Source organism: Dipodomys merriami, unplaced genomic scaffold, assembly GCF_024711535.1.
Source record: "Dipodomys merriami isolate MVZ:Mamm:240054 unplaced genomic scaffold, mDipMer1.0.p SCAF_1, whole genome shotgun sequence".
NCBI classification, from domain to species: domain Eukaryota; kingdom Metazoa; phylum Chordata; class Mammalia; order Rodentia; family Heteromyidae; genus Dipodomys; species Dipodomys merriami.
This window is the reverse complement of record NW_027202270.1, coordinates 25,374,118-25,399,611: the sequence shown is the minus strand read 5'-3', so window position 1 is coordinate 25,399,611 and position 25,494 is coordinate 25,374,118. Positions and strand designations below refer to the sequence as shown.

Sequence of the window (25,494 nt, the reverse complement as noted above, 5' to 3'; positions counted from 1 at the left end):
ATGGCCACTGTGGTCTCTTCAGCCACAACTCCACATGGAAATACACCACCATTTTCTGCAGCAGTCAATAAACCCAGATGTGTTTTTGCACACACTAATGCAACTGTTCTGCAGGAGGGAAGACAGTTTGGAATACCCAAACTTGAAGAAGGATACTGTGCTGAAGTTCACTTGATCATTGTCATTACAAACATTAACAGGCTAAGCCATGCCTAATCAGTATTTTGGGAAGCTATCAAAACAACAGAACATTTTCTTTTCCTATTAGCCATTATAGTCCACTGAGAGAAAGCTTGTACCCATTTTTCTTTTAATGCTTTATTGAAATGATTTTATTTTATTTTTCCATTTAGGAACATAATAAAAGAAATCAATCGCGGATTATTTTTTATTTTGGATTAAAACTCTGCAACACTGCCTCCTCTTCCCCTGCTGCTCAACATTCAATGCTAAACACTTGTAAAATGGATATAAAGCCAGCTGCCTGCTTGGACACAGAAATATCATATGCTTTCTGAATTCTCTAAGTTTTCCAGTCACAATGAAGCAGCATAAGTTATATTTTTTCTCTTTGACAGAACAGAGTTGTGCCATATACTTATAAGAGAAGAAAGCTCAATATTAAAAACAGCATCCAATACAATTTGCATCAAAAGCTAAGTGTAAAGTAAAGCATGCTGTCAGGGCTGCCGTTTTGAGATGCTTTTTAAAAAATCTCCTCCCAGAGGCCCTGTTAATGATGGACCACGATTCAAATCCAAGTTCTAAGTGACCTGCAAAATGAAAAGATAATTTTGGTATCAAGCACATCAATATAGTGTGCACATCAAATAAACGCTAGCTTTCAATTGATAGGAAGTGAAAGGCAAATATCAGATACTAAGTGACAAAGATGGACTCAAATGTAGATTAAGAAAAGTATTTCCAAAAAAAAAAGTATTTCCATGAAACTATTTTGATAGAGTGGGAAATTTAATTATATTTCTCAACTGAATGGAATAGATAATCCCTCTCTCTAGATCTTGTATAGAATGGAAAATGCTGAAAGGGGATATTATTGGGTCAATTGCCAAATTGACCCCAACTGCAACATTGGTGGAGGATGAGAAAAAAGTACCAATGTGCTTGGTGCCATTGGCTCATGACTGTATTCCTAGCTACTTAGGAGGCTGACATCTGAGGACTGCGGTTTGAAGTCAGCCTGGACAGGAAAGTCTGTGAGACTCCTATAGTCAAGTCACCACCAAAATGCCAGAAGTAGAGTGTGGCTCTGGTGGGAGAGTGTAAGCCGTAAGTGAAAAAGCTGCAGGACAGCTTCTAGACCCTGAGGTCCAGCCCCAGTACTGGCAAACAAACAACAGAAAACTTACCAATGTAAGATACTTTGAAGCTGATAATGTAAGGTGGTTATTTTGGTTATTTAAGAGAATGACTTTGTTCTTAGAAAATAAAATTGAAGTTTATGGGGGTTGAATGACACAATGTGTGTCGCTAATGACTCTGAAAATATCACAGACTGATATCTGTACAAGAAGAGAGAAAGATAAGGGATAAAATGATGAAGTATAGAACAAAACATTAACAATAACGATCTGGGTAAAAGAACTGTGTGGATTCCTTGTTCTGTTTATACAGCTTTTCTCTAAGCTTGAAATCATTTTCAAAAACAAAAAGCTAAGTTTGCCTGGTACCAGTGTCTCATGCTTATTATCCAAGCTACTCAGGAGAGTGAGATCTGAGGATCACGTTCGAAGCCAGCCAGGGCAAGAAAGTCTGTGAGATTCTTATCTTCAATTAGCCACAAAAAAAGCCAGAAGTGAACTGTGGCTCAGGTGGTGGAGCATCAGTCTTGGGAAACAAAGCTCTAGGACAGCACCCAGCCCCTGAGTACAAGCCCTGGGACAGACATGTGCACGTATACACACGCAGATAAGTTCTATTAATGCTACCCAAAGTTAGTTCTTTTTCAGCAACTTCCAAGTTAAAGGTTATGTTTGTATCATATTATTGTAGTATGTATCGATTTGAATCTATACTCTCTTTGCCTTCTCTCTGTCCTGTTTCCTTCCATGGTAGTGTGGGTAGAGTGTTGATGAAGGGAGAAGTTGTCTTATTGCTGGCCATGACTTTAGCACTTCTCTGAGCCTTTACACATACTTTAACTCATTTGCTTCTTGTAAAAACCCTATGAGGTAAGGAATATTATCATTTTTTTTTTACAGACGACAAACTTAAGCATAACAGATTAAGTGACTCACCCAAATTGGGGGAGGGGGAGAGCCAAGATAAGACAATACTTTATTCAGAATTTTGTATTTGCTTCCAGCCCACCTGATTTCTTCATTAAAATAAGAGAAAGGACTATTTTTTTCTTAAGTCTAGGAGGTCTTTTGGAAAACAGTTTAAAATATTTAAATATTCCATATTTAAATATTCAATACATATTTAAATATATTGACATTAGTAGCTCATTTATTAATCCAAATGGGTATGAGAAACATCATTTTCTAAGAAAGTGTTGAGATGGGACTATTACTAGGAAAGGTATGTGGGGTGTCAAGGCTACGTGGAAGAGCTCTAAGATAGCTTGCTTTCTGAATCTTGGCCAAGGTCACGGCCAAGACAATGTCTTGGCAACAAGACAGCGTCTCCCTTTATCACCACTCTGGAAACTACAGGGCAAAAAGGAATATAAACCTCCTTATCGGAACCAACAGGAAAACAGCCAGTTAACTTGGGCATGAGTTTTCAGCTACTGAAAAATTAATCATGGCTAATATCTATTTAGGGTTTACTCTGGGCCAAGCACCATTCAAGCCTTTGAACACTCATCTGCCCAGTGTAGGAGGTAGATAGCATTGTTCTGCCCATGTAAGGGTATAGAGGAAGGAGGGCTAAGGCCCAGAGAAGTTAAGGAGCCTGTCCAAAGCCAGACATCCGGTAAGCACAGGTTCTAGATTCCACCTCGGAGCTTCTCTAAAGATGACATAAAGGTAAGTTCTGACAAAGTATCTGTTATCAAGTTGGCCAGTGTAAATACAGATGTTCAAACTTACTTTGTTCTTTGGTAGTAAGCGTGAGAAGTTTTTTGATAATTTCCATCCTGTGTTAGGTATTTCCTTTGCAGAATGGCTGGTGATGTTTTTATTCGTTGTTCTCCTTCTTAACTTGACGCCTGTAGATACAGGCAGTAACATAGCTGGATACAAAACTTTAAAAATGCTGGGAGCCAGTAAAACTAGCTACTCAGAAAGCTGAGATGTAAGGTTTCAGATTTGAAGTAATTTGGGGCACACAGATTCTTGAGACTCTTCTCTCCAATTAGCCAGCCAAAAGCTAGAGGTGTGGGTATGGCTCAAATAGTAGAACACCAGCCTTGAGCAAAAAAGCCAAGTAAGAGCTCAAGGCCTTGAGTTCAAGGCCCAGTTCCAGGACACACACACACACACACACACACACACACACACACACACACATACACACTTTTTTTTTAAGGTGGCCTACCATATGGAAGTGGAGGTGTAGCTCAAGTGGTAGAGTACTAGCCTTGAGCACAAAAGTTAAGGTACACTGTTGTCCTGTCCCTGAGTTCAGTACCAAGTACCAGCACACACAAAGAAATGTTTTTGGAAGTGGAGATATGGCTCAAGTGGTAGAACACCAGCCTTAAGTGAAAAAATTAAGCAAGAGTGTGAGGCCCTGAGTTAAGCCCTCATTACACACACACACACACACACACACACACACACACACACACACACACACACACACACAAATGTGCCCACCCACAATTTTAGGTCTTCCCCCCTAGACTGCTTTGCTCTCTCACAAAAGGGTCTGATTTTGGTAATGGGGGAAGGATTTCCGGTCAGCAAAGCTCCTAGTTCTTTCAATTCCACCAGGTGGAAATCTAGTTGGCATTACGACGTTGGCCTTTTCCCATGTTCCCACCTCCCGATTTACTTCAGTTCCTCTGTGCAGGTGGAGCGGATGGGCTTACTCTGTTTCCGGGAGTATTCTGCTGCAGTGGGGGCCGTCAGCATGGCAAAGGGGTGCAAGGAACGGAACAAGGGAGCCCGGGGAGCCTGAAAGCAAAACAGTCCTGCTGATAGTTTGTATGGTTAACACCTGCCTCTTACCACCTGTTTAACCAACCCAGAGTTCCTAGACTTTACCAAATGGCCCATAGATGCAACCTGTGAAACCGTGAACTTGAACGGTGACGGTGAACTTGACACCCTGCCTTTGCTCTTGTCCTTCGTTCCTATTTCATACTTTTTCTGGGTAAGCTACTTCCTCCCTTTCTGCCTGAAGTTGCCTGCTTTTCCTCTGTGATGTGGCTCAAATATCCTCTTTCTGGAGAAACTTTCCCTGCCCCTGCTTCCCCTAGTCTCTTCCCAACCTCATGACTGATTTTCCCTGTAGCCAAGCATGGAGTCACACAGAACAAGATCACGAGTGTGGTTTGTCATCGCACAGCAGTATATCAGACGGTCTTTAAGGCTAAGATTGTCTCTGCCCTTTCAGATTGCATTTAGTGAGACCTGCCGGGAGGCCAGGCCCTGACTTCCTGTTTCTCTGGGGCTGAGTCAGGAGAGAGAAGCCTTGAGCTAAATACAAGATAACCAGGGTAGTTACACCTGGGGAGATCAGCTATGCTTTCCCCATTCAGAAAGAAAGCCAGGGTGAGGCTGAGGCTGAAGGGACCAGGAGGGTTGGGGAACGAGACACAGATCAAATGGCTCCCTGATGATCCATGTTCACAGCTGCTCATTGCTGTTGCTTTCTGGGTGCCCTGAGAAGCCTAAAATATTATTAAGCATTGGTGTGACAAGGTCTGACAGGCTTTTGAATAGGATCTCTCTGGAGCTAGAGGGCAGTTCAGGGTAGTGCACTTGTCTAGCATGCAAGATGTCCTGGGAAGGAAGGAAGAAAGGAAGGAAGAAATGGAGGGAAGGAGGGAAAATGTGGTTAGAAATGACAAGATTTAAAAAAGAAATAAAAGCAGCCAATCAAAACAACAACAACAAAAAGATGTCCTGGGAGCCACCCTCAGCATTGCAAAATTAATTAATTTAAGAAAAAAGGAAGCTGGATATTGGTGGCTCCTAACTCATCCTGGCTGCTCAGAAGGCCAAGATTTTAGGATTGAGGTTCATAGCTGGACTGAGCAGACAAGTCTCTGAGACCTTTGTCTCCAATGAACCATCCAGAAAGAAGCCTGAAGTTTAGAGGTGGCTCAAGTAGTGCAATGCCAACCTTGAGCAAAAAAGCCAAGTAACAGCACAAAGCCTTGAGCTCCCATCCCAGTACCAGCACAAAAAATAGGAAGGTAGGAAGGAAGGAAGGAAGGAAGGAAAGGAAAGGAAAGGAAAGAAGGAAGGAAGAAAGGAAGGAGGGAAGAAGAAGGGAGAGAGGGAGGGAGGGAGGGAAGAAGGAAGGAAGGAGAGAAGGAAGGAGAGAGGGAGGGAGGGAGGGAGGGAGAGAAGGAGGAAGAAAGGAAGGAAGGAAGGAAGGAAAGAAGGAAGGAAGGAAGGAAGGAAAGAAGGGGAGGAAGGAAGGAAAGAAAATCTCTTTGCCTGTTATGGGGGAATAGATTGGAGAATGGAAGCAAGGAGACCAGTTAGTTTAACATTTTAGCCCCAGAGCCTTACCAGAGGGCCTAGCACATAGTAGCCCCAGATGTTCTTGACTAGTTTGATAATTACCATTTTAGTCAAGACATTACTGGTTAACGTCATTGATTTTAGTACCAAACTGTATTTAACACAAGCCCCACCATTTATAATATGTGTGACCTTAGGTGTGTTACATAGCTTCTCTGTGCCTGTTTTTTTTATGTGATATTAATAATACTGGTGACCCTTCATGGGGTCATAGTAAGGCGTAAAGATTGAACAAAAATAAAGTGTTTTGAATAGTACCTGGCACATCATACAATCCTGAATATTAGCTTTCACAATGATGATGGTGATAATTACTTTTTGTATTTCTTATCATCACCATCATTTCTAACCTTCCAAAGGAGTTCTGTGGCAGATCTGAAGGCTGATGGCTCATGCCTGTCATCCTTTACCTACTCAGGAAGCTGAGATCTGGGGGCTCATAATTTGAGGCAAGCTCTGGTAGAAATGTCTGAGAGATACTATTTCCAAAAGAACCAGCAAAAAACAGGACTGGAGGTATGGCTCAAGTGGTAGAGCTCAAACCAAGCAGGCAAGCCAGAGCAAATGAAGTCCTGAGTTCAAGCCCTGGCATAGCCAAAAAGAAAAAAAAAGTAATCAGCGGTTTCATGGTCACCATTCCTGCACAGGATCATGCTCATCTACCAGAGAAAGGTTGAATGACTTGCTGACATAAAACTAATTAAAACCAGGGAATATAAATTCTCTCTCTCTCTCTCTCTCTCTCTCTCTCTCTCTCTCTGTCTCTGTCTCTGTCTCTGTCTCTCTCTGTCTCTGTCTCTGTCTCTGTCTCTCTCTCTCTCTCTCTCTCTCTCTTTCATTCTCTCTCTCCTCCCAGGAAGAAAAGCTTGCCAGACTCCAGCTTCATAAAGGGAAGCTGGATGTGGTGATGTACAATTGTGAGCCCAGGAAAGATGAGAGGCTTATAAGTAGGGAGGTACTCAAGAGACAATTTGTGTCAGAAACAGCTCATACCTGCAGCCCTAGCCACTCAGGAGGCTAAGCTCCAAAGATTAAGGCTCAAAGCCAGCCAGGGCAAGAAAGTCAACAAAACTATCTCCAATTAACCACCTCTCCCCATCCCCAGAAAGCCAGAAGTAGAACTGTGACTCAAGTCATAGAATGCCAGCCTTGAGCAAAAAAGCTAAGGGACAGTGCCCAGGTCCTGAGTTCAAGCACCAGCACTGTCACAATCAATCAATCAATCAATCAATAAAAGTAGGCCCCTCTTCTTAGCATAAAACCCCTTTCAGAGGTCTGTATAATCCAGTCAGGGTCAATATCCTCTAAGAAGAGAAATTCCTTGGCAGACTGTTATTATAAGGGAGAGAGGGAGGAACACAGATTACTGCAAGGAAAACAGGCTGCTGTCTGGAATGGAGGTGGGATTGGAAATAATAATACTAATATGGAAGGCTCCGCATGGCCCCATCATGTGCTTGACATGCATGCTCTGAAAAGAACAGTCTGGTGTGGCTGGGTTAAGTATACACATGCCTATTTGTGCATGCGTATTTGTTTACTTTATGACAAATTGGGGATCAGAGACACTGAATAACTTATCAGAGGCCACACAGCTAGCAAGACGTGGGCCAGTGTGTTTGCCTTTGAAATCATGCTTTGGGCTTTGGGTGTTGAATAGGATGGATGCACAGGGCGGTCCTAGAACCTGGGGTGCACGTTAGAAAGCCAGAAGGAAGGCAGAGGCCCTTGTCCTTCTCTCTCCAGGGCTTTGTTTCTCCTCCTTCTTTCTGATGATCTCCACCTCCCTTTGCTCCATCAAATGGAGCTGAGGAGGTTTATTGTTTGTTTTGGTGGCACGGAGATTTGAATTCAGGGCTTTGTGCTTGCTAGGTAAGTATTGTACAACTTGAGCCACACCCATAACCCTTGATTTGTTTTTCAAATGGGTCTGGTCTTTATACCTGGGCCAGCCTGAACTGAGATCCTCCTATTTGTGCTTCTTGTGTAGCCAAGAGGATAGCCATGGTTGAGACAGAATCACATGCAGTTTCCGCCCTTCCCCCCTCCGGCCCCCCCCCCCCCCCCCCCCGCTGGTCTCAGCCTCTGAAGTAGCGAGATGGTTTCTTGGTTGTTGTTGGTTGTTGTTTGTGGTACCGGATTTTGAACTCAGGGCCTCCCACTTGCTAGCCCAGTGCTCTACCACTTGAGTAATGCCACTAGCACTTTCCCAAAGAATATTTTGATCACTTGCTTTATTGGCTAAAGGAAAATATATGCCTTTTTTTCCAGTTTCAATTTAGTAGGATATTTTCTATTTATCTGAAGGTAATTGTAAATAGCCCTTACTTATGTAAAGGTTATAGTTGATTTAAAATGTTTTTCTTTTATTGTAAAGATGCTGTACAGAGGGGTTACAGTCACATGAGTAAGGCAATGAGAACGTTTCTTGTGGAACATTGTTACCTCCTCCTTTGTTATTCTCCCACTATCCCTTCCCTTCCCACCTCCCTCACTCCTCCCCACCACCAGAAGTTGTAAAGTTCATTTCCAACATAGCATCTTGTGGGTATCATTGTAGCAATGAGTCATCCTGTGTCCTTGTTTCAGTATTTTGTTATTCCCCTTCCTCTCCCCAAATTAGATAAATGTATATACAAGATGTAGGGTACCAAAATCTATTATAGTGACAACAGGGGAATATACCATAGGGGGAATAACATGCAAAAGAAACAAAAAAAAATCACATAGTACATTAAAAACAACAACAACGAAGAAAGACCTCTTGTGTCATATTTTGGGGTTCATTTCGCTTAGCATCATCTTATATGGCCATATGTCCATAGCTTTTAAGCTTTTCTGCTCATCTGATAAACTTATCCTAGATGTATACTAGTTATTGCAAATGAGGAAAACCATGGGACCTATATTTCTTTGGGTCTGGCTTACTTCACTTAGTATGATTTTTTCCAAGTCTTTCCATTTCCTAACAAATGGAGTCCTGGGTACAAAAAAGCACAGCTGGAGATCAGGAGGGACTCTGAGGCTGTGATATCTTTCTACCACCTGGTGGCAGCAAATAATCTTGATGAAAACTGGAGTGTGAGTCCAGTTCCCACACTGTATGTATCACTTGGACATTCCAGTTGCTGGAAATTCTCCATAATCTGATTAGTATTCAACAGGGCTTCAAGCCTTTACTTGGGAAGGATTTTAGCTGTTGTTTAGATGACATTTTATCCAAAGGAACAGAAGGTCATTTCAGATATACAGCAATTAGACTTTTGTAGTATCTTTTTTTTTTAAACCAACTCTGTCCCCTATTTAAAACCATTACCCCCTAAAAAAAAATTATATGTCACCCCAAAAGACTATAATTTGAAAGTTTAATTTGAGAAATGCTACACTTCCACTGAGAGGTCCTGCCAGTTCTTTCTTTAGCATGTGGAAAAAGACTAGGAGAAAAGGGATAGAGGGCAGCTACAAGAGATAGGGGAGGGGGGGCACAGTGGCAATTCTTGAGGCAGGGAGGAGGAGCTTGTGGGTTTCCATAGAGAGCCTCAGATGCATATATTGCTTCCTCAACTCTTTCCCTTCATGATGACTCCTTATCCAGAGAGGACAAAGTTTACATCTGGTTAATAGTACACACAGATGCTTAATTAGCTATTTAATCTTTTTGATATTTAGAGCAGTGGCTATCAACTAAATGTGATTTTGTCTGTCAGGGAAATCTGGAGACATTTTTTATTGTCACAGCTGGAGAAAGTGTACCTGCATCTGACAGGTACAGGCCAGGGAGGCAGGTGAACGTCCCACTGATAGTCCTCAACTCCAATCCCAAGACTCTCTATACATGTCAAAGATAATTATCTGGAACAAATGTAAAAATTCCAATATACTGGGAGAGAGTGAGGAAAGGGGTAATAGTGACATTGTCCAAATAGATGTACTCATTACCTGACTTATGTAACTGTAACCTTTCTATATATCACCTTTATAATAACAATTTAAAATATTTTTTAAAAATCCCAATACAGAGGAACATAGAAATCAGATAACCAGCCCTTGAGTACCAGAGCCTTAATTATCACTATCATTCTGAAGTTACATGCACTAAACACTAGGGCTTCATTGCTATTCCCTCATTGCCCATAATCCCACCTATTTCTCAGCTTTTACAAATGAACCAGACACTCACCCAGGATTACTGTGCTGTAACCATGCTATCCTCCACTAAAGTGTATGTGTACTCAAGGAATACAGTGTAGATTTTTGTATAGAACTGTTATTTCATAATGGATGCCCGAAAATACAGCATTATAAATGTATAAATTTAATAATCTCTCTCAAAATCCCTTACCTTGGTAGTACCAGAATCAGCCCCATAGATTTTAAAGACTTCTTCAATTGGAACACTGTTCTGTTAAACAACAACGACAGTATATTGTCATATCACAACTTTTCTCTTATTGTAAAACAAAGCTCTCATAGTTCCAGTTCTAATACTGTGTGCCATAGCATGGGCAGTGAGGTAATGTGTGTGTGTGTGTGTGTGTGTGTGTGTGTGTGTGTGTGTGTGTGTGTGTGTGTGTGTGTGTGTATTGGGGCTTGAACTCAGGACTTAGGCACTGTTCCTGAGTTTTTATGTTCAAGGCTAGCACTAGAGCCACAGCTCCATGTCCAACTTTTTGGTAGTTAACTGGAGACAGAGTCTCATGGACTTTCCTGCCTGGGTTGGCTTAGAACCACAATCCTCAGATCTCAGCCTCCTGAGTTGTGAGGATTGTACAGGCATGAACCACCTGTACCCAGCTTCTTCTTTTTTTGTCTTAAAAATGAGATGTTTGTTATGAGTAAATACCAAACATTTAGAAGCATTGGTTGGAAAAATACCATAAATATTCATGAATATAAAAATGCATACAGTAGACGTGATCCATCCATCCATCCATCCAAATAGTGTTCCTTACCATTAAGATTCCAGCATAGGATGACAAAATCATTGCTTCTCGTTCTCTGCGGTTTGGATATATGGGTCTGCCATGAAACGGCATATTCCTAAGGGGGAATATAAATAAGAATGGTGGATTTAGTCTTGTTTACAGTCCTGGGGATTGAACCCAGGGCCTTGTTCTTGCTAGGCAAGCATTCTACCATCTGAGCCATACTCCAACCTTTTTTTTGATACCACTGATTTATAACATTGAAGTGTTGACTCTTTGCTAGTAAAACACTTACTTTGGATGTGTATGTGTGTGTGTGTGTGTGTGTGTGTGTGTGTTTTCAGTACCAGTTTGAATTCAGTGCTTGCTAAGCAGGCACTCTAACGGTTGGGCCATTCCTCTAGTCTTATTTTGCATCGGTTATTTTCAAGATAGGGTTTTCTTGTTTAGTTCAGCCTGGACACCCTCTCTTTGTCACCTGGAGGATAGGTACATGCCACCAAGTCTAGCCACTAAGACAGAATCTTCTTGATTTTGTGTATATTTTGTGTGTGTGTGTGTGTGTATGTATGTGCATGTGCACACACATCAGTACTGGGACTTACATTCAGGGCCTGGTTACTATCCTTTGGCTTTTTTTTTTTTGTTCAATCACTCTACCACTTGAACCACAGCTCCATTTCTGGTTTTATGCTGATTAATTGAGGATGAGAGTCTCAGACTTTTCTTCCCTGGGGTTGGCTTTGAAAAATGATCTCCAGATCTTAGCCTCTTAAGTAGCTAGGATTATTGGCATGAGCCACTGGTGTTCAGCTCTCTTGAATTTTTTTTTTGGGGGGGGGGGGTCTGGTCTTGGGGCCTGAACTCTGGGCCTGGGTGCTGTCCCTCAGCTCTTCAGCTCAAGGCTAGCGCTCTACCACTTGAGCCACAGCACTACTTCTGGCTTTTTTTTTCTGCTTATGTGGTGCTGAGGAATCGAACTCAGGGCCTCATGCATGCAAGGCAGGCGCTCTACCACTGAGCCACCTTCCCAGCCCCTCTCTTGAATTTTTATACTAGAACATTTTTAAGCCCTGGCTAGCCTCAAAACTTGATTCCCAATATCCAAACCCCGCAACTACCTAGGATTTCAGGCTTCACCATGAAGCCTGGCCATAATTTTCACTCTTCCAGTAATGGTGATAGACTTGTCCTGTTTCCTCTTGCCTATGCAGCTAGCAAACGTTAGCCCACTGGCCACTGTGGTGGAGGTTTATGGCTTTGCTAACCAGGACCCTCACTCTATCGTGTGGCAATTTCCTGGCCCTAAGGTAAGCCTCTGTATTTCTGGGGGAGGCTAAAAACATGATTCCAAGAATGGAAAGCACACTGAAGACTAAATGAGCCAGTGTGTTCCATCCCAGACAAGCCTGGGCAAATGAAACCACTGAGACACAATTCTGTGTTTTCATTAGATTCCTCCTCCCCTGTACTCAATGCTATAATAACGTGATATAAAATTAAGAATGGTGTCTACTCAGAGAAAACAGAAGCAAATGGTAGGTGTTGGTGACATCAGCTGAGGTTTGACTTATACTATGTCAAACACAGACCTAGCCACAGACTTTTCAGATAGAGGCAATTAAATTGGCCTGTTTTATTTAATTGTTTGTTTGCTTTGCTTACTTGCTTGCTTAAGGTTATTCAAACTGGATTTTCTGGTTCTTACAATCAAACCCTAATTGGAATTTTCATCCAGGAACAGATGTGGAGTTGGAGACCACAGAACAGAGGAATAACTGACTTTTGGAATAGGCCATGGGTTCCTGGCCTCAGCAGTTCCCTGTTTTGACCAATTGAGTCAGTCTTCCTGGCTACTACATGGGAGAAAAAGAATAATCTTGGTAAAGAAAATTATTCCCTCATTCAAACATCTCAGCTCAGGTATCTGCCGCTTCATGTTCCAGAAATTGTGCTTGATAGACTCAGGAGAGACTGCAGTTTTTAACCACTGTGAAAAAGACACAAACACATTGGTGACTCCCTCAAGTTGACAATGTGTGGTTTCCTAAGGTTTCTAGGTGAAGGGAATATTCACCCTGGAAGTGTTTCCTACTTATGGCAGAAGCTGCTGGAGAGGGATGGAATTTCTTCCATCATACATCCAGAGTCACACATTAAAGAGAAAAGCAACAAATGTATTTCAACTTACCTGGCCTCCCGTTCCAGCCAAGTTAAGTCTTCTGAGTGACCCAGCCATTGCAGAGCGACACTGATGGCCAAGTCATAGTGTGCCTGGAAGGAGGGAACAGAGACAGAAGAACGGGTTTAGCCAGTGCCCAAAGGACACCCTGGACTCAATGACAATGGTCTTGCTAAGACTGTCCTATTTTATCATGTCCAAAATGAGCAAGATCATTTCCTAAATTTAATGTCCTGATGGTTTGCCATAAATACTTAAGGATCCACAAGCATTGAAGGTAGCTTCCCCTAGAACAGTCATTGGTTTTGTGTGGGCCAGGAAAGAAAGAATAGATGAATGGAAAGCATATTAAACTGGCAACTGGGAAATCTGGGCTCCTATCTAGGAATTGTCAACAACTTGTTTCATATTCTTGGATGAGTGATTGATGCCCTCTGGGCATTCTCTCCCCCCCCCCCCCAATGGCATTGAGGGACGAAGTTTCAGAGATTCTGTACAGTGCTAGGACGGTGCTTCTGGAATGCAGGTGGGGTGATGTGGGAATTTGATGTGTCTATTTGGGGAGGTTGGGCCAATTCTATGAGCTTCTCTTGGAGCTCATACTTGAAGAATGGGAGTTTCTATAGACGGAGAAGGAAATCCTGGGTGCAAGGACCAGCATGAGCAAGGGCCAGAGGTAGAAATGATTAAGTGATCAAATATAATGCTGAGAGCCAGCTGGAGCAATCATTCCTAATGTGATCTTTTCTTGGTAATTTCCAAGAGATTTTATTTAATAAGTATATTTACCATGTGCCTATCAAAATATATTCCTTCCTGCTTCCCTATCCCAGTAAGAGGAAGGTTTGATTTGGCTTTGGCTTTTAGGGTTCTAAGTTTCTAACAACTCTAAGTGATAGAATTATTTCTTCCCAGATGCAAGGAAAATGAAATATAAACCAAAACAAATTAAAAAAAAATAAGGGAAGCTGGAGTCAGCCTGAGATTCAATCCAGAATGTCAAAGCCAAATCCCCAAATGGTAGGTAGCTCCTCTGTATATCACTTTACTAATAACAATAAAAAAGTAAAAAACAAAACAAAACAACCCAAATCCCAGTCCCGTCCCTGACCTCCTCAATTAAACAGCACTATAATCAAGTTCATTAAAGTATGAAAAGCATAGCATTGATCTACTTAATTTCTGTTTAATGTGTGTATAGAGTGAGGCTTAGCTTCAAACTGAGCTCCAAGCAAGTACTAGAAGTCAGAGAGCCTCCCCCCCCCCCCCCCTCTCATCCTCAGGGCCTGGGCACTGTCCTTGAGCTTCCTTTTGCTCAAGGCTAGCACTCTACCACTGGAGCCACAGAGCCATTTCTGGCTTTTTCTGTTTATGTGGTACTGAGGAATTGAACCTGGAGCTTCATGTATGCTAGGCAAACACTCTACCACTAAGCCACATTCCCAGCCCTGAATTTCATCTTTCTGCAATTGCTTCCTTAATTCCTGTGAAGTGAGCTAACAGAGCCTAACATGAACCTGGGATTTCAACATGAACAATACAACAAATGAAGGATTATGCATTGCTTTGCTTTTTCCCCACTAATGTTAATGACAAGGAAATGATTGTGTTTTAGAAGTACCTGAAAGGTAATTTCAGCGGAAAGGGGATATTTTGTGGAGGTGTTTTGTTGTTGTTGTTGTTGTTGTTGTTGTTGTTGTTTTGTCGGTCGTGGGGCTTGAACTCTGGGCCTAGGCACTGTCCCTCAGCTCTTCAGCTCAAGGCCAGCGCTCTACCACTTGAGCTACAGCGCCACTTCTGGTTTTCTGGTGGTTTATTGGAGATAGGAGTCTCACGGTCTCTCCCGGGCTGGCTTTGAACCGTGATCCTCAGATCTCAGCCTCCTGAGTAGCTAGGATTACAGGCGTGAGCCACCAGCGCCCGGCTTGTTGTTGTTTTTGTTGGTGCTGGGGTTTGAATCTGAACTAAGGGGATTGTACTTGATGGGTTCAGCCCTCTACATTTGTCACAGCCTTTTCTTTAGTTGTGTTTTAGATAAAATTTTGCTTTTTGTCCAGGCCTGCCTGGACTACAATCCTATTTTATGCCTCTCTCCACAGACAGGATGACAGGTAAGCACTAGCAGCCCAGATTTTTCTGTTGAGATGAAGTCTTATAAATTTTTCTGCTCAAGCTGGGCTGAAACTTTAATCTTTCTTACCTTGACTCCTCAAGTAACCACTATAAATCACCATACTCAGCTTTGATTTTTTTTTATTATCATGAATGTAACATTTTTGCCCTCATTTGGGTTTTAATTTTTCTTCCCTAAAAGGACTTTTGTATTCTCATTGGCTTTTTATTCAATGAGTCAAAATAACCATACAAACTTAGAATGAGAAGATGAGTAAGAGGACAAGTGTGTGTGTGTGTGTGTGTGTGTGTGTGTGTGTGTGTGTAATAGTAGCCTGGCTTATTGTACACATTTAAAACACATTACACAATTCAGCATCAGCATGCCTTTCTTTACCATATCATCTAGAATGGAGAGTTGCCTTCTTCCTTTTGGGTCAAATTCATTTTCCCGAAGTCTGATGCCAATATAATCTCCCCTTAAAAGCAAGAGAGCAGCATTGAACCTTTGTGGGTGAGACAGGGGCTCAATCTGCCCAGCTTCCTTCCCAAACCCTCCCTCCCAGCACAAAATACAACAGCTGTCACCCCATAGTCTGGTGGCTATGTTAATGTTCAGTTTTGGTTTACAGGAAACTTGTGATGAACCGCTAACCATACTTAAATCACATTTTATCTAAAAGTTTAAACCTATCATTCAGATAGAATCTGCAGGAAAGCAGGATTCACCAGAGGATTTCAGCAAGACTAAGATTGATCCTAGTCTTAATCCTATTTAAAATAAAGATTCACTTGCTGCCCATTGTACATTCAGGAGGAATACCAAAGCTGATAAATTCTAGACACAGATAATGTTTTAGAGATGCATTCTTTTCCTTAAGGCCTTTTCATATTAGCCTATAGATACCCTTAAAAGAGTCATGCATAAAACCTTAGTAATTCTGTTAGCATGTCTCTATCAGATCCTCTTCTAACAGTGATGTTAATAACAGAAGAGAGAGTAACTGTGTATGAAGAAATGATTCTAGAGTCTCTGAGGTTGAGGCTGATCCTGGAAAATCACCCATGTAATATGAGGCTAGTTGTGTAACTGTTCCTCACACTAGGGCTGGCTGCTATGTGAAGATTAGGTTTGTTTCTGGCTTCTAACCCCCACCCTTTTTTTCCTTTTGTATGTGTATGTTCCTGTATTGGGGTCTGAACTCAGGACTTGGGCACTTCATTCAAGGCTGGCTTTCTACCACGTGAACCACACCTCTACTTCTAGCTTTTCTACTGGCTAATTGGAGATAAGAGTCTCACATATTTTTCTGTCTGGGCTAGCTTCAAACCATGATACTCAGATCTCAGCCTCCTGAGTAGGCATGATTATAGGCAGCAACCACCAGCACCTAGCTCAAAAGCTTTCTTTTAAGATAGATAAAACTTTTTGAATTTGTTGTTGTTGTTGTTGATCATGGGGCTTGAACTCTGGGCTTGGACACTGTCTGTGAGCTCTTCAGCTCAATGCAAGCACTCTACCACTTGAGCCACAGTGCCACTTTGGGCTTTCTGGTAGTTAACTGGATATAAGAGTCTCATGGACTTTCTTGCCTGGGCTGATTTTGAACTATGATTCTCAGATCTCAGTCTCCTGAGCCACTAGGATTATAGGCATGAGCCACTGGCGCTCAGCCAAACTTTTTGAATTTTTATTGTGATATTCCAGAGCACTTTAAATCAGCCAAAATGTAGTCTTTGGCTATATACAAGTGTACTTTCAGTTTCAAAATTATAATTCTTTAGATGAGATAAGAAGAGAAGTTGGCAATCCTGATTATGGTTTGTTCTTTAGTATTATTATGACCTCCATACATATACGTAAACATGTGAATTCATACATGGCTTGCTCCAGTCAGAGAAAGGGCATTTTTTTGGGTGGGGGGTCTGTGATAATACTTTTGATAGCCAAGATATTATTATAACTGAGACTTATAGAATAGAATTTATCTTCTCTTCTATAGGAAACTTGGTATATTAGTTGCATGCTAAGAAAAAGAAGATAAGTTAGCTGAGAAGACTGACAGCAAGAGAGACTCATTGTAATTTAAATACTAGGCTCTTCTAAGAATCTCTGCACGTCTTCTACTTGTGAGGTTGGAATCAATGGCACATTCTGTCCCCACCTGCTAACTGGGCGGTGGCTCCAGACTTAGAATTGGGAACCTCACAGGCCAAAGCAAAGGCAACCTCCCCGGAGATTCAGCTCCCTGCCTCCCGTCATTGTGAGGCCCCACTTGCAGAGGCCAAACCATCTGCCTTTCTCCTATTCTGAATAAATACATTCTCCCTTAGCTTTGTACCTACTGGCCAATCTCCAGACCATCTCTGAAAACCTACCAAATGCCAAGTACCATACATGAAAGTCATTCCGGATAATACTCACAGCAGCTTTCTCACTTCCTTCTTTAGGAGCTTTCTTTCCATGTCTGAAGGCTGCCTCCTCTGAGCCAGGTGTCCGCAGCTTACACTGCACCTGATATCCTTCAGGAAGACCCTGCCTCCCAGGAGCAGCCTAGAAGCCACAGCAGCAAATCAGAAAGAACTTGCATTAGGGATGCTGTTGCTCCAAATACCCGTCACGGAGTGTGAAGTTGTGGAAGGGAACCAAGAGTACACAGAGTTGAGGTCTCTTATCCAGCAGGTACAAGATAAGAAAGGGGCTCAGAGGCTAGAGCACTGTACCTGTGTCTACCTGGAATTGTTTACTCCTTCCTAGCATGAACTTATCTTCACAAGAATCTGACATGTAAAACAGATATGACTCACGTTATCATGGATCAGGAATTTGAGTGGAATAGATCAGGAATGATGGTGATCTGAATAGGTTAGAGGTTTCCAGTGTGCATTCAACTCTAGCACGTCTGCCCTGGCAGGAGAGCTGATGATGGAGTTTTCTATACAATCACCCATAACTCCTTTCCCCATGGCCAGGAAGTCCTTGAAAGCCCCATGAAAGGTGATCTTGGCAAATATGTCTTTGATTTCCATTCCAACATTGAATCAGAAACTGAAGACCAGACAACAGGGTCAAAAGAGGCCTGAAGTCACAAAAAGGCATTTAGAAAGAGAGATGATCATTATCAAAGGGAGTAGTCAGGGAGAGTTATTAACAGCAATCAACTGTATCAGGATTGTTCAAGTGCATTGTGATGGTTCCTTTTATGGATCAACTTGGATGCACTGCTATGAACAGATATTTGACCAAATATTCTTCTAGATGTTTCTGTGAAATTAACATTTAAATTGATGGCCTTTGAGTACAGTTGATTGGCCTACATAATGTGTATGACCCTTACAGAATCAGTTAAAAATTTGAAAGAACCAAGATTGGCCTCTTTTTTTTCTCTTTTGGTGGCACTGGAGTTTGAACTTAGGGCCAAGCAACTGCTCTACCACATAAATCACTTCATCAGCCCCGCTCTCTAACAAAAAAGAATTAAGCAAAAAGACAATCTTTGAATTCTATTTGCATCTCTTTCCTGGATCTCTGGCCTGCTAATCACTCTCTTAAGAGTTTAGATGGGGCTGGGAAGGTGGCTCAGTGGTAGAGCACTTGCCTTGCATGCAGGAGGCCCTGGGTTCGATTCTTCAGCACCACATAAGTAGTAAAAAAAAAAAAAAAAAAAAAAAAGCCAGAAGTGGCGCTGTGGTTCAAGTGGTAGAGTGCTAGCCTTGAGCTGAAGAGCTGAGTGACAGCACCCAGGCCCAGAGTTCAAGCCCCACGACCGGACCGCCCCCCCTCTGCAAAAAAAAGAGTTTAGAGAGGCCAAGACCCCATTATCAGGGGAGCCAGTGCCAAATCTCTGTCTTTCTCTCACTGGCTCTCTCTCCCTTTTCTCTCTCCCTCTCTCCACATGCATGTATGTATATAGTGTAAACTACAGATAGCTCAGTGCTCTCTCTCTCTCTCTCTCTCTCTCTCTCTCTCTCTCTCTCTCTCTCTCACACACACACACACACACACAAACAGAACACATCTCACATCTGGTTGGTTTTAATTCTCTGGAAAACTTTCACTAAGCATAGACACAACAGAAGTGTTAACAGTCATTGGTTCTGGGATCAAAAGTCCCTGGATGTTCATTAAATTATCCTCTGTATGTTTTTTAATTTGTGTGTTGGTTTTTCAGTCACCACTTTAAAGATGGCTGGGACAAAACTTTTTTTTTTTTTTTTACTATTGTGGTATGTAAACGCTAAGGTTTATTTGAGTAAATTCTTCAGAAATAAGCAAAGAGCAAACAGGATGCCACTGATACAATTGAATCCTTCCCTGAGTTGGCTTAATTACTTTGGATCATTCTGGCTGCTACTCCATCTGCTTCAGCCTTTGGGGAATGCTAGGCTGTGGGTAAGGAGAAGGAGGAAAGGAAATAGAGTAAAGATAGCACCATTCTCCCTGTTGTCAAGTCAACTGAGAGGAAGCCGCAAGCCAGCAGGTGGCTGTGTGGCTGGGGAAGGAAAACTGTAGGCCCTGGGAAGCCAGAGACCAGGATGTAACCTCCACTCTGGCACTGATTGCTGTAGGCAGGCCCAGATACTTGCTCATTTGCACCCAAGTCTCAAGTGTTCCCTAAAACTGATAGCCTGATTAACATCATCCCAAACACCTTTCACCCTAACATTCTATCACTCCATAAAGGCTGGCACGTATTAAAATTCTTCTAATTGAATAATTCAGAAAAACATTTGTGTATAGGATATTTTTGTCCTAGGTTCCATTACCTTTAAAATCTGAAAAGTGGAAGATTTAGCATTTGCCTTAACCTGTTCTTGTAATTCTGAGCAAGGTCTTTGAAATTCAGATTTAGAGAGCGTAACATTTACAGCTTGTGCTTCTCCCTGCTTCCTCTTAGCCCATCAAACCCATTCAACATAGCATCATATTCAAAGGCTTAAATATTAAACTCACGAATATCTCTCCCATCTTTCCAATCCCAAACTACTAGGCTGGAGGTCCAAAGACCCTGCCAACTAGCGCCCACTGTGACAGTGGGAAGGGAATTGGTCTGTTTTCTGTTCTTTCTCTGTAAAACAAGAACTAAATGACTGGAGAGGTTCTTTGTAACTGCAGAATTCATTGGTTAACATGTAGTTGGCAGCTTTTCCTTCTTAAAAGAGACTACTCTTTTCCACACAAAAGACAGCCGGTCAGGTATCAATGCTTCAGGCTTGAAAGCCCACTCACCCCCCCTCCCCCGCAGGCCCCCAATCCACAGCTCCCATATGCTCGAGGAATTCCATGCACCAGGAATATCTGCACACAGCACGCAGACCCCCCCGCACATCCCTGCAATGGTGACACAGCTCCTCCACAAATGGTGACACAGCTCTCCCCTCCGTGTTATTATTACGTGTCCCCGCTCTTAGCAAATCCCCCTTGGAGAATTTCACTCACTGAGACTGCTGGTTGGTGGGAGCTTTTGTTCTTTTTCTGCTTCTGGAGATGGAGGCTGAACCTGCTTCAGCAAAATCACAGCTTGGACTGGCCACTCACAGACAACTGGAAAGCCAAAGAGCACCCCCCCCCTCCCCACGCCCCCTCCTGGTTGCTAGGAAGTGGTGATTGGTTGAAAATAAGGTTTTAAAAATACTCCTTATAAACCTCCACCCACACACCCTGTAAGGGTGGGGGAGGGGGTGTCATGCATTTGAGACAGGATTGTGATCCTGACCTGCAGCTCAGGTATCTTTTTACCCAGTTGACTTAGGTGTCCCAAGCTAAATGATTAATCAGAAAATTGAGATGAAGTCACTTCCCTATGGTTGTTGGTGTCTTGTTTTGTTTTGTTTTAATACTGTGTGGCTGCAGATGTAGGTGTCTGCTGACTGGCCAGGTTATTGCTGGAGAAACTGGTGAATGTCCAGCTCCCCCATACTTTGGGTCCCCAGAGAAGCCTTTAGAATAATGATGCTGAGTGGTAACTATGGACACACAGCAGGGAAAACCCTGAGCCATCACCCAGTGCAAACCATCAGCACCTCTCTCCTGTTCAGTGGTCCCTGTGCTCACACACTGACTCCTTGTTGGCTTCCTGACAGCCTTCTGGGGCTTCCTGTTGTTCTCAGAACAAGGCTTTGGCTGATCATGCCTGTAAGTTCTTCTTCCACACCCATTGACAGAGGCTGAGCCCATTATTCTTAATTTTCTTGGGCTGGCTGCTTGTTACTACAGCTCATAAGCCTCACTTCTACTCTTCTCTTTTCATTATGTAGGGGAGGAAAAATAGCTTTTCCTCAAATAATACTAGAATTGAGGCTGAGGACTCTCTTAACAATGAACAGATGAACAGGAAAAAAAATCACATTTATTTGCTACAAGTGTTACATGACATGGGAACCTTTTTGCAATGAAATGAACAGACAGGCAACTGTGTGTTTTTATGCTCAGTTTGGATAGAGACTGGACAGTTATTGTGAAATAGAATTACACAAGAGAATGTGATCTCATGGTAGTAAACTGGCCTTGACGAGGCTTGATTGCTCAAAGGCTTCTCTGAGTCTCTGTATGCTTCTCCTGGATCAAGGAAAATACCTCTCACAGAGTTCTTACGATTGGCTTCATGGGAAGGTCAGAAAGGCATTGGTTTTTATGGCCTGTTTCAGGGGAGATAGGAGAGAGAAAGTGCATTGATTGCGTTCTGAATTGCCAAGATGCCACTCTTCAAAGGCTTCATATCACATACAACTTTATATATAACTTTATATATATCATATACAACTATATATAGATATATTTATATCTTTAAGTGCTTTCTTCTTCATCTTTCATTAGCAGGGCTGCAGCCATGAACCCGGTTTTGGTGCAGAGGAGTCTTTTCTACAACCGCAGGGTGATATTTTCAGCATTTGTGTTTGTTGGTGAGGAGGGCACTGAGTGGATGTAGATGGGGTAGCAAGCACAAGGTTTTCACATTTAAAAATAAAAGATGAAATTCAGTAAAGTTTTCTGGGAACACAAAGGACCAGACCTTCTCAGGGAGCAGTGGTAATGCTGGCCTTCCTCTAGGACTTAGGCATGCCTGGGCACCTTGGGGCAAGTCTGGAAGACGAGAAATGTAGGATTATCTGGATTCCATTTGCACCAGTGGGTCTGAACATTGCCCATGGCTTAGACTCACCTAAGGAACTTTGAAAACTCCCCAGATAATTAAGTCAGAATCTCTGAGGAGGAGATTAAGTCATCCCTAACCTTTACATTTATCAAGGGGGCGGGGCGGGGCTCTTACACGGAACATGTAAGAAGGTGACAACCACTGATGTGAGTGTACTGGGGGACATCCTAAGTGATACTCCATTGGTGCAGTTTTCCTAGGTGTCACTTGATGGAAAATTTTCCTCACTTTCTAAAAGATGCCCAAGGGAGAGAGAATCACTTTTTCCCCTCTGGTCATGGTCATAGTAGATAATATGTCCAGCAATGTGCTAGCTAACTTATTTCCAGTATAAAAAAGAAGCTACACTGTAAATAAAGGCACAGTGCTTTTTATGTTTAAGTTCTTATTTGTGAAAAGGCCTTTCTTCCTTTCTCTCTCTTTCTCCTTCTCACTTTCTCTCACTCTTTCTTTCTTTTTTCCTCCATCTTTCCCTCCCTCCCACCCTCCCTCCCTTCCTTCCTTCTCTCTCTCTCTGTCTCTCTGTCTCTCTGTCTCTCTCTGAACTTGAACTCAGGTTCTGGGCATTGTCCCTGAGCATTTTTTTTGCTCAAGGCTAAGCTTTACCACTTTGAACCACGGCTTTACTTCTGGTTTTCTGGTGGTTAACTGGAGGTAAGAGTCGAAGGGCGGGAAACACCTTCGAAACTAGGATTACAGGTGTGAGCTACCAGCGCCTGGCTATAAAGTCCTTATTTTTTAAAACCACTTCTAATTGGAGATGTGATGATAACTTAAATCAAAGATGTTCAAAAATGATACGTTCTTCTAAATCCAGCCTGAAAATTCATGTTGGGGGGTCTTTGGGAGAGAGGGGCTATAATAAAAGTGTGAACAAAAAAATCCAGAAAGTGTGTTTTCTTGGTGATTGTTGAATCAGCTTCTTTAGGTGGAGGGATCTCTGAAACAAAGGATTTACTGAGCCTTCTACAAAAAGACCCCTTTCAAGGATAAGTTCCAGCAGCAAGCTAGACAGTAGTTGGAAAAATGTCTGCCAGACCAGTAAGTCAAGAGCAATTTGTTTATATAAACAACTCAAGGCAGAGTTGTTTATATAAAACCTAAATAGGTTATAGGTAAGAGGGGCTGGTTAGGATGGTGTGGGGGAATTCTGAGGATAAGAGGACTGTCATTAAAGGAAGAATTCGATGCTTTGTTGTGTGGTTGTTATTGTAAAGGTGATGTACAGAGGAGTCACAGTTACATGTCAGGTAATAAGTACATTTCTTTTTGAACAGTGTTACCCCCTCCCTCATTTTCTCCGTTTTTCCATCCTGACCCCTTCCCCCCAAGAAACATAGTTTGTTTCCAACATAGTATCTATGAAGTAGCACTGCTGAATTAGTTCACCCTTTGTCCCACCATTTCTGTGCTTCCTCTTCCTCTCTACAAATCAGATAAACTTATATACAAGACAGAGGGTACAGAAGTTCAAAAAAACAGTGACAAAAGGAAAAAAACAAGAGAAAGAACTGCAAGCAGTTGCTTCATTTTTTGGAGTTCATTTCAATAATCATTATTTTATATGACCATATTCACATAGCTCTTGAGCCTTTGTGATCCTGTCTTAAGAATATCCTCCTTCGGTCACACTGTGTGAATGTTTGGAGTCCCGTTTCATTTGTCATGTCCAAGTGTAATTTTTCTGTCTTTTACTATCCATTGGGTTTACTTGGAGATTTATAGGCATATTCTAATGATTAGAAATGAGGGAAAACATGCAGCCTATGTTTCTTTGGATCTGGCTTACTTTGCTTAAGTAATTTTTTCCAAGTCTTTTCCATTTCCTTACAAATAGGGCCATGCCACTCTTTCTGATGGAAGCACAGAATTCCACTGTGGATATGTACCCCATTTTTTGGTCTACTTCTTCACTGGATTGTTCATCTGCGTTGATTCCACAGCCTTTATTTTTTGAGACAAGGCGTCACTATGGAGCCCAGGCTGGCCTTATCATTTTCTGCCTCAACCTCCAGAGGACTGGGATTACAGATGTGTATCACTACACCCAGCTTATAAGATGTACACATTAGGGGCTGGGAAGGTGGCTCAGTGGTAGAGCGCTTGCCTTGCATGCCTGAGGCCCTGGGTTCGATTCCTCAGCACCACATAAGCAAAAAGGAAAAAGCCAGAAGTGGTGCTGTGGCTCAAGTGGTAGAGTGCTAGCCTTGAGATGAAGAGCTGAGGGACAGTGCCCAGGCCCAGAGTTCAGGTCCCATGACTGGACCTCCCCCCAAAAAAAAGGTAAAAAAAAAAAGATGTACACATTATTAAAACATGGAAGGTAAAAATTATACATTTTAAATACCAATAATTAGATAGTTAGATCTCCTAACTGAGATTCCAGGTATCTTTGTGTTTGCAAACATACTTTAGAAAGTATAACGTGAAACATATTCCTGAGACTATTAAAGTTTGTTTTTCATGTATATATTTTCTTATCCCTTCTGATATTCTTCTTTGGCAGCTTATAGTGTCATAGCTGAATAAGTTCTCATTGGGATAAATTATAAATAAATGGCCATTTGTCCTAAGATATTTGATATTGTCCTAAGAGAAGTGGGGCTGGGAAGGTGGCTCAGTGGTAGAGGGCTTGCCTTGCATGCCTTGCATGCATTAGGCCCTGAGCACCATATAAACAGAAAAAGCTGGAAGTGTTGCTGTGGCTCAAGTGTAGAACGCTAGCCTTGAGCTGAAGAGCTGAGGGACAGCACCCAGGCACAGAGTTTAAGCCCCATGACAGACAAAAAAAAAAAAAGAAAAAGAAAAAGAAAATGAAGATGAGTGAAATGCTTGAGTTAATTTATGAAATCTTTATTTCATACACAGGAATTCTCAAGAGCAAACCCGACCTCAGAAAGCTCCTTTCTAAGCTATCCTCCAGTAAGGACACATCCCACCAACATGGTAGAATGAAAGAAAACAGTTATAAAAATGCATGGAACCTCATTGCTATATAGAAAAAGACAAGACTGATGCTCACTGCTAGAAGTCAAGGCAGTGCTTACCAAATTTTTGTGATTAGGGTAATAAGTGGAAGAGGCTACAAATAGGATTTCCAGGGCTATGATCTCTGCCTGGCACAAGCATATGTACAGGTTACAAAGTTTCTTTGGTGTGCATGTATTCTATTTCAAACAAAACTTTTAGAAAAGGAGAGAAGTGTTAGGAGTAGTAATGGATCCATCTTAATGTGTTGGGATGAACATTTAGACACACACTTTAATTTTTAATATTTTAAAAATAGTTATTTTAAAGGTGATGTACATAGGGGCACAAGTAAAGAGTGCATTTCTTTTGGACAATGTCACCTGACACACAACCTTTTCTAATTTGTTTTGATTATTAAAAAAAAAATCTGGGGCTAGGAAGGTGGCTCAGTGGTAGAGCGCTTGCCTTGCATGCCTGAGGCC

The 25,494-nt window shown here is 42.1% G+C and overlaps 1 protein-coding gene across 1 annotated transcript; it reads right to left on the bottom strand.

The window, feature by feature from the left end:
- Positions 1-285: 285 nt before the first annotated feature.
- Positions 286-20,427, bottom strand: CUNH2orf80 (chromosome unknown C2orf80 homolog). Its single transcript, XM_070028521.1, has 9 exons — positions 20,326-20,427; positions 17,311-17,439; positions 15,283-15,364; positions 12,783-12,865; positions 10,619-10,706; positions 10,009-10,068; positions 4,001-4,085; positions 3,057-3,175; positions 286-773 (listed from the first exon to the last, which is right to left on the bottom strand). The coding sequence occupies exons 2-9, from the start codon at positions 17,349-17,351 to the stop codon at positions 765-767; spliced, it is 567 nt and encodes a 188-aa protein (XP_069884622.1). The 5' UTR covers positions 17,352-17,439; positions 20,326-20,427; the 3' UTR covers positions 286-764.
- Between the last annotated feature and the right edge of the window lie 5,067 nt (positions 20,428-25,494).

Coding starts and splice junctions, on each gene's coding strand:
- CUNH2orf80 (XM_070028521.1), bottom strand. CDS start 17,351: ATGGAAAGAAAGCTCCTAAAGAAGGAAGTGAGAAAGCTGCT. Junction 12,866..15,282: donor TCTCCATTCTAGATGATATG/GTAAAGAAAGGC, acceptor CCCTCCTTCCAG/GCACACTATGACTTGGCCAT. Junction 10,069..10,618: donor CCTATGCTGGAATCTTAATG/GTAAGGAACACT, acceptor GTTGTTTAACAG/AACAGTGTTCCAATTGAAGA.